Here is a 17,665-nt window from a genome sequence, read left to right on the forward strand (position 1 = left end):
AGGGGGGCGAATGGCCGGCGGTGGCTTGAGCAAGCCTCTCGGCTCGGGCAAGAGGGGGGAGAAAGGAAGGGTGGGGGAGGAGGGGGCCTGCGCGGGCCCAGGACATAGCGCCTGTCGCGCCAGGCGGGGCGGCGCGACAATCTTGTCGTGCCATTGCATGTGGCGTGACAGGCGTGCCCACGTCACCTGCCTGCGTGGCTCGCCGCAACCCCCTGCCAACGTGGCACGCCTGTCGCGCCACCTGTACTGGCGCGACAGAGGCTAATTGTCGTGCCAGTACAGATGGTGCGACCAAACGGGCTATGCCGTGCAAATAAAGCAGTAGCCGGGTTAAAATTAAAATTTTATTAAAAAAAGGTTAAAAATAAAAAAAAATTCGGGGGCCATGACCCACTTTGGCCGACACATAGCTCCGCCACCGGCAGAGACAAAACGTACAACTTGAAATGAACAATTAAAAGAAATTTGTTATGAGTACTTCATTCATTATGTTTGTACTTTGTAGTATTATTATTTATCAGCTGATGAGAGGTGCTACATTTATCCAACGTATTGTAAATTGATACACCAGTCTGTTTGATGATTATTTTTTGCACTAAAATATATGAGGGATGGTAAAATGAAATCACAGGTATTCATGTGATAGATATACTTTGAAGGCATACATACATTTATAAAATTAATTATGGTTGAGCCTATGACACGTGGACCCCACCTAACCCTTGGTTCTAGAAGACTTTGGCTAACTCTTGCATAGCCTAGTTCCTTAAAAGGAGCATGCGCAAGTTTATTAGTGACAAAGCATGAGACTTGTAGAAGAGATGGAAAGAATAGCTACACGCCATTGGCAGTATATGTGTGTGAGTTCATGAGCTCTTATATATATCAGACAACGTGTACGTATCATGAGTTAATTCAGTTTGGGTTTCTGGAAGCTGGCCTACCTGTAAGCATGAATGCCAGCCTTCTGGAGATATATGCTACGTATCTATGCTGGTTAGTTTTGATCAGCATACACTACTATAAAAATTATTTTAAGGGGCAGATAAAATAGTATTTTTAGGGGGCAAACATTGCAGCCACCCCTGGTTTCTGGAACTAAAAATAGCTGTTTGCAGGGGAGGGTCACCCCCTCACCTGCCCCTGGCATAGAGTCATTTCTTGTTTGTTCTCAGTGGGATGAGCACCTCCTAATTTAAAAATATAGTGTTGATAAGCCCTGTTTGAAAAAAAATAGTGAGAAGTTAGTTTATAGATGCATACTTTTTTATGGAAAAATTTGCATGATGTACGTATGGAGGATAAGAAATTCACTAACATTCTGAGGATGAATAAGAAATCCTTGTTTGTCCGTTGGACAATCCAAGGAGTCCAATACGAGGACTCTTCCAATCTTCGGTTGTAGTAGAAAAGAAATCCAGTGATTTCTGCAAAAAATATTATGTACGATTTTTAGCTATGGATCGGAACAAGTGTATGTATATTGTAACAAATGATTGAAATTAGACATACCTAAAGTTGTATGCCGCAAAAATACAATCAACCACATCTTCCCATTCTTTCATCATCTTTGCTATGTAGGCCGCAACCGTCTTCATGACCTCTTTGATCTGTCTTTTTCGTTCCTCAGCTATCTCCTTAGCCATTTTACACTTCTTGAATGTATCATGGTCCTTTTTTTCACGTATTTGGCTCGTTGTGCCTAGCCTCACAAATAGCTAGAGGATCAAGGTACTTGTACCTTTTATGTACAACATATGCATTACTTGCTTGCATCCTGTAGGATAGAATGTATGACAATTAATTAGATATGCGTATATATAATAATTAAGGCCGTAGCATAGAAGAAATTAAGTATCGATGATGCACTTACATGCACCATAGTCTAATCATTTCAATGCCAAGTACATTGAAGCGGAACATAGTGTGGATGTTTTTTTTGAGAAAGACATAAGTGATACTGTAGGTGGTCACTGTTGTGTTTAGTTGTACATAGCAGTCGTTGAACTAACTAGTAAATGCTAATGGTGAAGAATCTTTTGTTTCTGGCTAGAAGTGGTTACAGTTAATAGAGGAAGGATAGGTGAATCAGTGAATGTACACTACTATTGATCTTGATCCTAACCCTAGGAAACAATTTATAGGAGCGGAGAGAATACTATGGTGTTTTGTATCTCTGTTCATTGCTAAAGACAGTATGCTTGCATTGCTTCATTTGTCCAGATTTCATTTCAGTTCACTGTAAACTACATGCTTGATTCCAATTTAGTGTGATGTAACATTTTCTGCTGTGTAAACTACCCCTTTATTTTTATTCATATATCATATTAGATTTGTCCTAAATCAAAATTGGCAAACTTTGATCAAATTTACAGAAAGAATTAATAACTTTTGCACTACCAAATTTGTTTCACTAAATCCACCATGAAATATATGTTGGATAGTATAGTTATTACTATATTTTTTCGTAGACTTGGTCAAAGTTAGTCAAGTTTAACTTAGGACAAACCTAATATGACATGTAAGGCAAAATTAGATCTGTGGCACCGAAAGATGCATGTTTCAGAAATTTACCAATGAAACATCCCGGTACAAATTAATACCGGTGAAAGAACCCTCCGTTTAGAAATTTACCATTCCATCAGCTTCCATTACCTTTACCATCTTTTCTATTTTTTATTCCACTACCCCATGGGAAATGATTGTTTTGCCCTTTGTTGGATCCCGAAAGATGCCTGTTTCAGAAATTTACCAATGAAACATCCCGGTACAAATTAATACCAGTGAAAGAACCCTCCGTTTAGAAATTTACCATTCCATCAGCTTCCATTACCTTTACCATCTTTTCTATTTTTTATTCCACCCCATGGGAAATGATTGTTTTGCCCTTTGTTGGATCGAGTAACAAAAAACTCTGCTCCCGCTGCTGCCTGCTCCCGCCGCCACTGCTCCTCGCTACTACCGCCCCCCCACCGGTGCCTCGACCTTGCTACCGCCTGGTCCTCCCTGCTCCCGCCGCTCCAGCCTCCGCCGGTGCCGGCCTTCTCACCGAGGCTGCTCGCACCGGTGCCACCTCGACCTTGCTCCACTCACCACTGGAGGTTGGAGCAGGCCACCTGCTGTGGGGTCGAGGACCCACCTGCGAGAGCGGGGAAGGCAGGAAGGTGGCGAGAGCAGGGAAGAGCAGGGTGGAGAAGGAGGAGGTGGCGAGATCAAGGTGGAGGAGGAGGAGGCGGCAATGGGATCAGGGTGGAGCAGAGGAGGCGGTGGCGGGAGCAAAAGTTGGAGGAGGAGCGCCGGAGCAGGGAAGGGGCGGCGGCAGGAGAGCCAGAGTGCGGCCTGGCCTTTCGTGGATCCAAGAAGGAAAGGGCTGTAACGAACATGGCACCATTTATGCCATTTCGAGTGATTTTGGTGATCGAATGACAACACAATCAATGTGACTAATATGATTGTTAAGATGACCATTCTCAGGCTTTTAAGTTCAAGTGATGAGAAGAACAAAAAGAAGCTTACAATTAAAAGTTCTCTCATCTACACCAAGCCCAACCGGAGGAACAAAAACAATAGCACCTCCTATGTAATCAAGAAGAAAACAAATGGCAAGGTGGTTGCTCACAAGGTTGGGAAGCGAGAAAGGAGTTGGAACCGCCCCATTTGGGTGCCCAAGGATGTTATCATCAATATGAAGGGGCCTCAAATGGTGTGGGTTCCAAAGGAGACTTGAAGGTCAAGAATGGCTTAGGGGGATTTGGAGGCTTAGCTTACAAGTTGAAGTAAAGGTTCAAGCCAAAACAAGCTAAGCACACAACTTGGACATTTGTTGCCCAAGTCCCCCATAAGGTAATGGTAGCTAGATTTCAATTCAAGCATCATATAGCTCCATTGCTTTTTACTAGGATAGTTGCATTGCATCTCCTAGTGTTATATATGGTGGGTTGCTTGTGTCATGATTCTAACCCATGAGCAACCTACATGGTTTGATAAGTGTGTAGAAAGCTACACAAGGTTACCCTTCATGGTACATGGACCTCATAAGGTATGTTCTTCATATGTGTACCATGAACATAAGCTATAGGGTAAACTTACCATTTGTGTCAAAATCAATGTGCATATATTTGCTTGGTGATTCAAACACTAAATGCACACATTTAGGGGGAGTTCATCCTATAGGTTGTGATTTTGAGACTAACATGTTTACAAGTTTATCTTTTGTAGTCTCACGTGGAGTTAACACTCTAAGAGAATGTTTATCACGATCAATGTGAACAAACAACTCTATAAGAGTGGTTAGATGAATTGTGCTTTCATGCATATTGAGCCATGCTTTATTGAACTTAAATGCTTATATCTAAGTTCATAGGCTATGTGCTCATACATTTGTTCAACCTTGGTGTACCAAGTGCTTTTCTTCAAAAAGACTTACAAGTGGTATCTTCTGCAAGTCACTTTCAATTGGTATCTTGTGCAAGTCACTTTCAATTGGTACATGCAAGGTAAACAAAGTAAACCCCCGGAGGTATGCAAGGTTCTAAACTCATTCAATTGGTATAAATTGTCAATTTCTTATTCTATTTAGAGCTACCTCCGTGCATGATATGATCTAAGCTTTCTAGTTTTTACATCTAGTTGTGCACTTGATTTTCACATTATCATTTTGTGCACATACTTATGGAAAACTTAGCTCATGTCATGCAAGTTTTGTGATTTTTGTGATCCACCATAGTAAATTTTTCAATTGGTATCTTCATTGATATCATACAATTGGATCATGAGTCATGGAACTAACTCTCTAGGCTACTAATCTTCTCTTGAGCTATATTGTTTTGCAAGATCTTTTTAGGAGCAAGACCTTTTAGGTGATTTGATTCCAAAGGGGGAGAAATGTGGATCAAAGCAAAGTATTTTCTCAAGGAGAAGAAGCATAACCCAAAGGGGGAGAAATACCTAAGTGAATCAAGTCATTAGGGAGAAGTAGCAAGAAAGGGGGGAGGAACAAAGGGGGAAATCATGGTTTTAGGGGGAGGCCAAGTCATCATTGGATGGTGGTAAACATCCAAGCAAGCGTAAGCGGTTTTCAATTGATTTCAATTGGTATCAAGTGGTTAGATTTGTCAATTTTTTGCAAATTTATGCTTGCTTTGATTGTGTTGTCATCAATCACCAAAAATGGGGAGATTGAAACGAACATGACACCATTTATGCCATTTCGAGTGATTTTGGTGATCGAATGACAACACAACACTTGGACCTATATGATTGTTAAGATGACCATTCTCAGCCTTTTAAGTTCAAGTGATGACAAAGAGAACAGTAGCAAGGCCCGAAGCATCGGTGCATCCGACACTTGTCGGAAGAACCGACGCTATGATGTTTGGTGCAGGAGGAAATCGAAGCCAAGTCAGCCTATAGGCACCGGTTGAACCGACGGTCCAAGAAAGGGCATCGGTGCATTGGGCGTACCATGTACCAGAGACGATGTCAAGTGCCCAGGAGAAGTTTCTTCAGCACCGGTTCAACCGACGGTGCATCGGAGTATTGCGTCGGTGCATTGACGTCAGCAGAAGAGAAGAAGACTGTGAGTGACCGGTTTAACCGACGGGCAAGCATTGGTTCAACCGATGATCACTGCGTCGGCTGTCAGGAGTTCAACGGCTACTTCAGTTTATGAGTGACCGGATGAACCGACGCTACCCCAGCCAAAGGCATCGGTTCTTCCGATGATACGCAGATTTTCAGGTGACCGTTGGAGCAACGGCTACAAGACTTGGTGGCCTATATAAACGCCTCACCCCGGCCATTTGAAGATTGCTGGAGTTGCTGGACATCCCCCACACACACCCAAGAACATCTCCAAGCCATACAAAAGCATCAAGATCATATCCTTAGCCCTTAGCACACTTTGAGAGTGTTGTGTAAAGGATTAGCTCTTAGTGAGTGAGATTGCAAGGCTTCGAGCCTTTGTGCTGTGGTTCATTAGCGAACCAAAACAAGAACTTGGTGCGCCGGCACCTTGGAGCGAGAAGCTCGTCGGCAACGTCATCGACCCTCCGACTTGGTGTGGAGCAGCGACGACATCTTTGTGCGGGGGACGTGGAGACCCCCATCCTTTGTGGAGAAGCTCCTTAGTGGAACCCGGGGCCAAGGTGATCGTGATTGTGTTCACGGAAGAGACTTGGTGGCCGAGTAGCAATACTCTTAGTGAGTGCTACAACAACGTGGATGTAGGTGTGCCTTTGTGGCTAACCGAACCACGGGATAAACACCCGCGTCAAGAGTTTGCTATCTCCTATCCCGCTCTTTGAGCTTCCGCATTTCATACTAACAATTTGTGTGCCTTTACTTTCATAGAATAGTTTCTTGATAGGAAATGCTATAGGTTGCTAAACCCTTTTGGGATAGGGGTTTTACACTAGAACAACCTAGTTGCACATCTAGATAGCATGTTTTAGTTTAAGTTTTGTGCAAACTAGTTGGAGCCTTAGGTCTAAGTTTTTATTAGAGCCTAATTCACCCCCTCCCCCTCTTAGGCTAGAGCACCCGATCACTTTCAGAGCATCTTTCGGTGTCACGGATCCAATTTTGCCGACATGTAGATACAAATGAAGAGAGTACATGCTAAATGAAATATGAATTGAAGATGTGCTCGGCCAGAAACGACGATCTCCATGTATGCGACCACGTACTGTCTTCCTGGAAATACCGGGTAAATGATGACTATGGTTTTGTGTATACTAACTATTCTGTATAAACTTGAACTACCTATTCTTCTTGTTTGTAAAAGCCAACCTATGAGTAACTAGGTGGCTGTATATTAATATATCCAAAAGATAAAAATATATGCACCCAAATTCGCCTTGATGGAGACTTCCTTATTATTTGCAAAAAGAATCACTAAAATCTATATTGCTAACTTGTTCATATTCTAATTTTAATGAAAATAAAGCACGCAATCCGAATATAGTCCTTGGATTGCTTTAAATGTATTTGGTGTAGAACTGTAGATAAAAGCCCCCCTCACCTGTACCAGACAGTTCACAGCTGCTCCTCATCAGTTATGTTTGATTAGAGAATACAAGTTGAACCTGATTAGTTACCTTCAGCATGACAGTCTACTACACCCAAGTATAGAACAATAAAACCATGCATCAACTCCAGCAACAGCAGTCAGATGGTAAAACACATTCTGTGATATGCACAGAAGAAATTGCCACTCTCCACACCCAATCTTACAATCTTTCCATAAAAACAACTCCATCGACTACATTAACGTCGGATGTCTCTGTAGGAAATAAATAAGAGAGATACACAAATCTATGATTACAAACACAGTTGAGAAATGAAAAGAGCATGGGATTTGAAATTAAGAACAGCTGTGCTGCTGCATCCAACCACTAGATTCATCAGCATGAAGAGGAATAGCAGTACTGGATGATGCCATTGTGTCTGCTCCCATCACCGGATGGACAATTGCCTGAGACCAAGAAGATGACTCTGAAAGTCTCATCTTCTTAAGACTAGAATCTAGTGTGTCATCCAAACTTGGTTCAGCTGGACATCTTTTTCGCTTCTCCCTCATGGCACACGGTCCCAGTCCCAGTTCCTCGCTTTCAGCCCGATTGGCTGTTTTGACCAACATTACTCTTGGCCTATTTGGGTGTTTCTTTGCTGCATGTTCCCAATGTTGTCTTTCTTGTGCAGTCACCTCAGCATCAATTGTGACTTCCTTGAGATGTTTGAAGTGCCTGATATCCATGCCTTGAAGATGAACCACCAAATCTCGACAGAGAAGCTGAAGTGAGACGAGGTTTGGCAGAGCTCCTTGTTCAATGGTTGGCGAAGCTAAAGCGAGGCTCTGCACCTGAAAGCTGAGGCGTCGCAGACTTGGGAATGCCCCATGTTTTATTTCAAAACCCTCAAGCAGGTCTGCAATCAGTTTCAGGTAGAGCAATTTGCCCAAATTTGCCAGCGCTGATAGAAGACCCTGTGTCAGGGTAGCTGATGAGATGCACAGATCAGTGAGACCTGACAGCAGCGTAACAAATGGAGGCAGCATAAGCAACTTGCCTTGCAGCTTTAGTGACCTTAGATCATATTTGGAACCCTCAGAGCATGGTTCCAAATTAAGTTGACTCGGAAAAGCTTCGTCGGTTTCTTCGAAATCAAGTGATAGAGAACAATCATTGCGTCTGTCGATTGGGACCTTTGTCAATTTCTGAATGGCTTTTGAAAGGTCACTCATATCTCTGTTGGCAACACGCTTGCACCATATCTTAAGCTTCCTCAGTTTATACATATCCATAGTAAGCTGCAGAAAACCTTTGCTATCTTCCTTTTTTGAACAAATCAAACCTTTGCTATCATCAGCGACAAATCCTGCTAAAGTCTGCAAGTTACTCTTTTTTCCAGATAAAAACTTTTCTAGTTTACTCATCTTGTTCACATTCTTCAAGTCATCCTTATCAAGCATAAGTTTATTTCCAAACAGGTGAGTTAAGTGTGGCAGTTGAATGGCCTCGACGGGCAGTGATTTTATCTTTGTTCTCCTTAAATCCAGTGTCTCTAAACAGTGCAGCCCATCAATGCACCTCGGAAGCTTATGGATAGTGCCTCCTAAGCTCAGGTATTTCAGATGCCATAATTTGCAGATGTGCTTGAGATCATGGTCTTTCAAATCACTGCATTCTTCCAGATCCAAGACTCGTATCAGTTTACACTTGCGAACAAAAGAAATGGCTCCACCTGCATCCCCAAAGACTGTCAGAGATCGAACACGTGACAACTCTTCATCAGATGCCATGCACTCTATCAGTTTGCCATCTTGGACAGATAGGTGCCTTGCATTGTGATCAGGAGACAGCATCATGATGAACCTATGCGACAAGGACTTATGGAGTACAAACTCATGCATGATCCCATGAGTTCTGCAAGTCTTCACTTGTGAATTGTTTCTTGTGTCGATAGGCCGAATGATATTCCAATCAACAAGCTTATTGAAGTTCTCATCTGCAATGTCCTGCTCATCACGAAGAGATTCACTTCGAGCATACCCTTCGGCTAACCACCGCCTTGTTACAGTTTTCCTCTTGAGGGGACGATTCCTTGGGAATATGCCAAGATACAGGAAGCAACTCAGAGCGTACCCAGCTAAACTGTCATAGTTGTCAAGAAGAACCTTCCTTAGGTCTGAAAAGCTGTCATGGCCATGGTTTTCCTTCAGATGAGAACCAAGGTTGCGGCATAGTTTTGCACAAAGCTCCCCTGTGGGTTCAACTGAACTCTTCAGATAGTCGGAAACACTGACCAGAGCAAGTGGAAGGCCATCACATTTTCCCAGCAGCGCCGCTGAACCGTGCTCCAACTCAGGCGACCTGATTCCCGGAAAGGCTACCTTCTTTGAGTCTTCTTCACCAAGGTTGTCCATTTGGTAGACATAACCATTGCCATGACTGCACACATTAGCAACCGACTGAATAGTTGTCGTCAGTATCATTCTGCTGCCTGTACTGCTATCTACAAAGGCTGAGTTTACGGCTCTCCACTCATCCATTTGGACGCCATCAATGACAATCAAATACCTAACAACAAAAATAGAGAACTGAGAATCAAAGTTGAGTGATAAAAACAATAATAAAATTATTAGGGAGTTGAAGTGGCAAATAACTGATACAAACGGAAACATAAACGGAGCTCCAACATAAACAAACCTCTTGTCGGTGAGGTACTCCTTGAGATCGGCCTCAAGATTGTTGTTGTCAGCATCCAAATCCATGCTGTCCTTGGGAAGAACTTGCTGGAGTATATCACGCAGGATGGTCTTAATCCGCTGGCTAATCTCCGGCGAGGTGCCGGCGGCGGAAACCCAAGCACGACAGTGGAAGGTTTCCTTGGCATGAGGGCTGTCGTAGACCGCCCTTGCAAGGGTGGTCTTCCCCGAGCCGCCGAACCCAACGATGGAGATCACCCTCAGCTGCCGCGGTTCACCGTCCACCTCGCGCAGCAGCGACAGCACCTCCTCCACGGGCTTCTCCATGCCCACCGGGCTGCTCGTGACGGCGCGGCAGCACGGCTTGGAGGCGCCGAGCATCACGGACGGCGGCGATCCACCGGGTCGGCCAACAGGAGCAGCGTCGATGACCCGTTGCCGCGCCTCCGTCAGGCGCCTCTTGAGCTTGTGGATCTCGTCGGCGTAGCTTGAACGGCTCTGAATTTTCTTCAGCCCGTGAGCCACCCGATGCGCCAAGGAAGACGCCGCCCCGGCGGTGCCGCCGCCGCCGCCGCCGTGGTGCTTGCACCTGAGGCGATGCGTGAAGCGGTCAACGCAGTCCTCGATGTCGTGCGCCAGGTCAAGAATCTCGGCGCTGTACAGCCTCGCGACGGCGTTGCGCTCGTGCCTCCCCAGGGCGCCGAGCTGGTCATCCATGGCGGCGGCGATCATGCGGAGGTCGTGCTGGATGGACGCAGCTTCTTGGGCGAGGCTCGTGTTCTTGCTGTACTCCTTCTCCAGCAGCAGGAAGAGCCTTCCCATCACGCTCTTCAAGAAAGCTCCCACTGCCGCGGACTCCATGGATGCTGGATATGTATGGGTATGTGAAAGGCGTTGATCCACACTTGGAGACGCCTACAAATCTCACGGATTAGCGAGAGGGCATAGCAAGGAAGAAAAGCGCAGCTCCAGCTTCAAGCTTCCCTGCTGAGCACTTCGAGTGGAGGCACCAAGGTTTTAAATCTCCCGCTATAGCCTGCTATAGCTATTTGAGGCATGGTACCGCTATTTGAACTCATGTGTAATTTAGCCGCTATAGCCCGCTATAGCTTCATTTAGCCCGCTATTAGCTGTTTTTTGAGTCTAGCCGCTAAACTCCTTAGCCCGCTATTTAAAACCATGGGAGGCACCCAATCATGGGCAGAGTAGGCATCTCTATCTCGTTAAATTTTTTTTTAAAAAAATGAGCTGGTGTGATAGGAGACGCTACATGCCAGTAACCAGCGGTCCTATGTTATCTAGCATTCTAAACTCTTAAAATATATTTTCATATCTCTAAACTTGTTGCAAGGTGTCACACAGGTCTCTAATCTCTCAAATATATATTTTTAGGTCCATAAACTTGTCCCGCGGTGCCATGCAGATCCCTAAACTCTCAAGATACTATTTTAATTTAATACAAATGTTGTTTTGCTACTTCAAGTTAATGAAAAATTCTTTCCTACTTTAAGTTTAATAAAATTGCTATTTTGATTTTTATTAAGAATGGGAACAAATTATCTTAAAAAATTTATACAAAGCGCATGCAAAATATAAATAGTTAGTAGGAAATATTTAGGTTTAGCATTGATATCTTCATGTTAAACGAGAAAACTATAATATGATTTAGATTAACTCATGATGTATGATTAATAAGCAGCTAATTCAGAATTAAAATGGGGTAAGATTTCTAAATGAATCGGCTAAAAAAATAATTTAATAAGTAGATCATTTTGAATACAATTAATTAATGGCAATTTTTAGGGATATGAAAATTCACCTCGAGAGTTTAATGACCGAAATGACACATTGAGACAAATTTGGGAATCTGAAGATGCACCTTGAGAGTTTAGGGACCCGAATGACACCTCTAGACAAGTTTAGAGATCCAAAAATGTATTTTAAGAGTTTAGACTAGATGACATCTCGAGACAAGTTTAAGGACCGCCTATGTATTTTACTCGTATATAGAACACTTTTTTGTGTGGATGCACTCAATCGTGGGTAGAGGAGATTTGGACACCCAAGAAATAGGCAAGGAATATCTGGTAACCTGCATCCTAGTCCCTCCGTCCTGAAATATAAATTATTTTAGTTTGTTCTAAGTCAAATCCTTCTAAGTTTGATCAAATATATAGAAAATAATAATAATATTTTGAATATCAAATGAAAATAATTAGGTCCATTATAAAATATATTTTTATAATTTTTACTTATTTGATGTGTTAGATGTTAATATTCTTCTTTATAAATATGATCAAATTTAGACTAATTTAACTTAGAACAAAGCGAAATACCTTACATTTGATGATGGAGGGATCGGGGTAGTTTAGTGGACAGAGAATCATATGCTTTATTGATGAGCATGCATGTGTCCCGGTTGGCAAACACTACTTATCACCTTTAATTTTATTACTTTAATTAGAGCTGCACGGTGACATAAAGCAAACGGAATCAATCTTGCCTGTGCGGTCCCTATTAAATGGACAGAGAATCGTATGCTTTATTCATGAGCATGCACATATCCCGGTTGGCAAATACTGTTCCCTCGATTCTTTTTTAATAGTTCTATTTCTAAAATTAAATTATTCTCTTTTAATGGTTCTATTAAAATTGACATCTTAGAAATATTATGGATGTTTGTTCGATTCCCGTGCATAATAACTTCTCTATAAAAAAGATGTATGTATAGTATAACAATAAAATCGAGGAGTCGTAATTAATGAGATGATAAGTACTCAAGCGTTCCAAATTGTAGGTCCTTCTAGCAAATATAAATATATAATTTTTTTCATGCATACAGTGTGCTATCTAGGTGCGTAGCAAAAACTATATATCTAGTTTTGCCAAAAAAAAACTTACAATTTGGAACGGAGTAAGATTCTTCTTAGTCACTGTACCAAGATGAAATGGAACCATCAAAAGAGAAAAGAGAATGGAGGAAGCACTTACCACCTTTAATTATAATTAAAGGTGTCAGGTCACATAAAGCAAACAATCAATCATGCCTGTGCGGTCCCTATTTGATGCAGACGATTCGACGAATGACCTATTAGAAAACAAAAATGAAGGAAAACGGTAAAGGTCTCTTCCAAGTCCTTCCTTCCGCTTCAATTCTGTTGCTCAGATGTCGTTCATGCTACCTTGATCTGAGCTGATTCCTTCACCTTCTAGGTTTGTTTTCGTACTACTTGATCGATTTCTGTTTCAGCATCTTTATTTGCCTGTAAATTGAAGCACCAAACATGGCTAAGCAATCTGCAACATGCATGCTCTTAGGCCTCGGAGAGATCTCAAGCATGGAGGCTCCTACCAGTCCTTTGGGCGGCACCATTTTGAAGCTTCCAGGGAAGCTCGACAGGCTACTGCGTCACGGCTGCGCCCTGCCCAAGGGCGTGGTGGATGAGATACCCCTCATCAAGCTTGATCTCGAGAAAATCATAGGTATTTCCTCAAACCTGCAGGAGGACGACCATGCTATGATGGTCAGGTGCTGGAGGAAGGAGGCGCGCGAGCTGTCATACGACATGGAGGACTTCCTCGACCAGTATGAGCACGCCGCTGCCATGAACTGTGCTAGATCCATTCGTGGCCGGGAGATTACTCGGCGGCGCAAGAGCAGGAGAACTCTCCCTTGGATCCGGGAAAAGCTGAGGCAGCGCCTGTGGATGGCCAACAAGATCAGAGAATTCAGCGAGCGCGCACAAGAGGCACTTGAGCGCCACAGGTTGTATAACCTTGACGCCATTGCTGGCTCTGCTTCCTTTAGCTGTACTGATGGTGCATATCCCACCTCTTGGAATGGCACACCTTGTGGGGAAGATAAGGCTTATGTTGCTATCGATGCTGCTATGGAAGAGCTCGAAGAGTTGCTGATGATGACCCATAATCAAGGGCACCAGAAGCTTCAGGTTGTGTCTATTGTTGGGTTTGGAGGAATTGGGAAGACGACACTTGCCATGGAACTTTACCGCGAGCTTGGGCAGCAGTTCGAATGCCGGGCATTTGTGCGGACTTCCCAGAAGCCTGATATGAGGAGGATTTTCATCAGCATGCTCTCCCAAGTTCGTCCACACCAGCCACCTGACAATTGGACAGTACATGGCTTAATTTCCACCATCAGGACACATCTCCAAGATAAGAGGTGTTATCTTTACTACATCTAGCATTACTTAAATACTTATTTGCATTGTGATAAACTGTACTCATAATCCAGCTCCATGTTCCAGTGGGGCCCGGTATGCATTTCATTCATTGTCTCCAATAACAAAATGCAAAGTTTACCTAGAGAGAGAAACTCGAATTATTCAGAGTTATTAATTAATATTTACCACTGATCTTGCCACAACTTTTTCACTGTAACAAAAATATTTTCAGGTACTTGATTATAGTTGAGGATTTATGGACTACATCAACATGGGACATTGTTAAACACGCTCTACCAGATAGCAATTGTTGCAGCAGAATACTAACAACAACAGAATTTGAGGATCTAGCTCTGCAATCTTGTGACCATGACCCCAAGTATGTTTATAAGATGCAACCGCTTGGTGAAGATAACTCAAGAAAATTGTTTTTTAGTTCAGTTTTTGGCCCTCAAGATGAATGTCCTCCAGAACTCAGGGAAATTTCCCATGATATTATTAGGAAATGTGGTGGTTAACCACTGGCTATTGTGACTGTTGCCAGTATTTTATCAAGTCAGCCAGGCAAGCAAGATCGATGGGATTATGTCAATAAAGCCATAGGTTACAGTTTGTTGACGAATCCTACCTGGGAAGGGATGAAACAAATCTTCGACCTTAGTTACAACAATCTTCCCCAGCATTTGAAAGCATGCATCTTATACACTGGTTTGTATGAAGAGGACATTGTAATTTGGAAGGATGATTTAGTTAACCAGTGGCTAGCTGAAGGTTTTATCCAAGCAACAGAAGGGCAAGACAAGAAGGAAATTGCAAGGTCATTTTTCGATAGGCTTATCAATGGAAAACTGATCCTGCCTGTAGATGTAAATAAAAATGGTGAGGTTTTGTCCTGCACGATTCATCACATGGCACTAAATCTTGTTATTAGATGCAAGTCAATAGAAGAGAATTTTGTGACCGCGATACATCATTCTCAAGCAACAACCACACTCGCTGACAAGGTTCGTCGACTGTCTCTCCAATTTGGTAATGCAGAAGATGCAATAACACCGCCAAATATGAGATTGTCACATGTTCGAACACTTGTCTTTTGGGGTGTCTTCAAGTGTTTGCCTTCCGTTGTGCAGTTTCGCCTTCTTCAAGTTTTGATTCTCCATTTTTGGGGTGATAAGGATAGCATAAGTTTTGACATCACTACAATTTCAGAACTTTTTCGACTGAGGTATTTGAAGGTTACATCTAATGTCACCTTGGAACTACGTACCCAGATGCGAGGTCTGAAATCTCTGGAAACACTTACAATAGATGCAAGAGTTAGTTCAGTTCCATCAGATATTGTTCACTTGCCAGGCTTGCTGCATCTTAGTCTTCCTGCTGAGACAAACCTGCCCAATGGGATTGGCCACATGACATCGCTTCGCACACTTGGATGTTTTGATATCTGTAGTAATTCGATAGAGAATGTACAGAGCCTTAGCATGCTGACAAATCTTGAAGATCTTCAGCTCACATGTTCTACAGTACAGACAGAAAATCTGAATAGCAAAATGCAATTCGCGTTGAAATTGATTCTAGGGAGACTCAGTAACCTCAAGACTCTGACTCTGGCATCAAGAGCTCCCAGTTATGCAAAATCTGTTGGTGCTACGGGCATGATCATTTCTGGTGGCTTCAGCACTTTGTCCTCTGCCCAAGCTCTTCTTCGGACTCTTGAGGTTTCGCCTCAAATTTGCATATTCTTCTACACCCCCAAGTGGTTCGGACAACTCCGCGAGCTCTGTGTCTTAAATTTTGGGGTTAGAAGAATAGACAGGGATGGTGTTGATATTCTCGGAGGATTGCCTTCTCTTTCTGTTCTCACCCTGTATGTCCAGACCAAGCCTGCAGCGAGGATAGTCATTGGGAAGACCGGATTTCCAGTTATAAAATACTTCAGGTTCAAGTGCTGCGACGCTTTGCTGGAATTCGAGGAGGGTGCTATGCCTAATCTCCGCAAGCTGAAGCTTGCTTTCAATGCCAACAGCAATTCTGACCAACAGAGCACAATGCCTGTCGGCAACGAGTACTTGTCAGAGCTGAAAGAGGTATCTGCAAAAATTGGTGGTGTTGGTCCTGAGGAATCCCACAGAAGGGCTGCCGATTTGGCAGTCAGAGATGCCATCAGGGTGCATGCTAGATTTCAGAGAGTCAATGCACAATGTGTAAAGCAGATTATTGAATGTAAGGATGATCAGAGTAGCGTAACAACAGTGGGGTATTCGGATGATCATAGTAGCGTAACAACAGTGGGGGTATTCGGATGATCATAGTAGCGTAACAACAGTGGGGTATTCTACCCACAAAAGAAAAACAGTAGGGTATTCGCCTCAAGACAGCATCCCAAGAGAGTGAGTTGTCTGCTGCCTCCCTGCGTGCGCAAATTAGCTCCATCATTTGGAAGCGTACTGGCCCGTTTGGTAGGGCTTTTAGTCCTAGAAGGCTAGAACGGCTTCTTCTAGGGATACTTTGCACACTGTAGCGAAGACCGATGCTTGGAAATAAACTGCTCCCTCTGTTCCAAATTATAAGTCGTCTTGGATTTTCTAGATTCATAGATATTATTATGCATCTAGACATAATGTACATCTAAATGCGTAACATCATCTATGAATTTAATAAAGCCAAAACAATCTATAATTTGGAACGGAGAGAGTAGAAGCTAGTGGAGTCGATTTTTTTTTGTTTCTTTTGACTTCACTGCTCCGAAGAGCCGGAATCCTACCAAACGAGGCCATATTTTGTTCTAACAAATTATTGCACACTAATCTAACTTGTCCTCGCATGTGTACCTCTCTCCAACAGGCAAACGGTGACAGCCTCACCGCACAGCGACGGGTACCAGTGGAGGAAGTACGGCCAGAAAGAGATCGCCGACACACAGTTCCTGAGGTCAATAAAATCTCTCTTCCTACTCCGAGTATATACATCATAGCTTGGCACATAAATCAAGTAATCAACTATATATCGTTTTGAATTAGCTACGTGGTTTAAGAATGAAAAAAATCTATTTTTCCTAAATGTCATATACCCATGAACGTAACAAAGGTTATTATTTATACCAGCAAGTATATCCGTGCATCGGTTCGGTGCTACAGTGAAACACCGTGCAACCTATCTGATTAAATAGCACCATGGTATCAAGAATACTAATTCAGACGCCGCGGGCCGCCGTCCATTCTTTGAACGGAATATCCCGCGGCGAATGATGCCTCCAGGCACTTGAGACCTTTCTAGGTCAACCTGGAAAAAAAACCACACGATGTCTACTTGGGCGGATTCTGGCCTCCGATTTCAGTTGAGCTGCTGCCGATCAAGATCTTTGGTCCACACCTAAAAGCTCTAGAGAAAAGGGCATTCATTTCTTTTCCATAGAAGTTGCATCAGCAGGCTGTATTAATAAATCCCCAATGTTTATTCAGTCCAATGGCTTTGTTTTATGACTCCACTGACACGAAATATCTTTGCTCATGACAGAAGGGGGGGGGGGGGGGGGGGGAAGACTAGATGTTTATTTTTTTTCATTCCAAAAGCAGAGCTTGTAGCTTGTCGAAGAGAGCAGAGCTTTTGGCTTTCGAGGCGATCAGATAGCCTTGAAACGTTTAATTTTTCTCTAGAGTGAGCAGAAAATTCCATGCGGTTTCAGAAAAGAGAGCGTCGATCTATCGAAAACTGGCATTAACCTATGGTCATTCTGAACATATGTGATAGTGATCTCATCCTAATTCTTTCCCGG

At 43.1% G+C, this 17,665-nt stretch overlaps 1 protein-coding gene and 1 pseudogene across 1 annotated transcript; one reads left to right on the forward strand and one right to left on the reverse strand.

Annotated features, from left to right (window-relative positions):
- Positions 1 to 7,207: 7,207 nt before the first annotated feature.
- Positions 7,208 to 10,733, reverse strand: LOC120700012 (disease resistance protein RGA4-like). Its single transcript, XM_039984164.1, has 2 exons — positions 9,708 to 10,733; positions 7,208 to 9,578 (listed from the first exon to the last, which is right to left on the reverse strand). Exons 1-2 carry the CDS (start codon positions 10,565 to 10,567, stop codon positions 7,364 to 7,366), a joined length of 3,075 nt encoding a protein of 1,024 aa, XP_039840098.1. The 5' UTR covers positions 10,568 to 10,733; the 3' UTR covers positions 7,208 to 7,363.
- Positions 10,734 to 12,754: 2,021 nt separating this feature from the next.
- Positions 12,755 to 16,460, forward strand: LOC120700013 (annotated as a pseudogene).
- The last annotated feature ends 1,205 nt before the right edge of the window (positions 16,461 to 17,665 follow it).

The sequence above is a fragment of the Panicum virgatum genome, chromosome 3K (assembly GCF_016808335.1).
Source record: "Panicum virgatum strain AP13 chromosome 3K, P.virgatum_v5, whole genome shotgun sequence".
Taxonomy (NCBI): domain Eukaryota; kingdom Viridiplantae; phylum Streptophyta; class Magnoliopsida; order Poales; family Poaceae; genus Panicum; species Panicum virgatum.

Bases quoted from the DNA above. Each gene is read 5' to 3' on its own strand.
- LOC120700012 (XM_039984164.1), bottom strand. From the start codon at position 10,567: ATGGAGTCCGCGGCAGTGGGAGCTTTCTTGAAGAGCGTGATGGGAAGG. The intron at 9,579-9,707 runs GTTTGTTTATGT...TTTTGTTGTTAG, and splicing joins GAGTACCTCACCGACAAGAG to GTATTTGATTGTCATTGATG.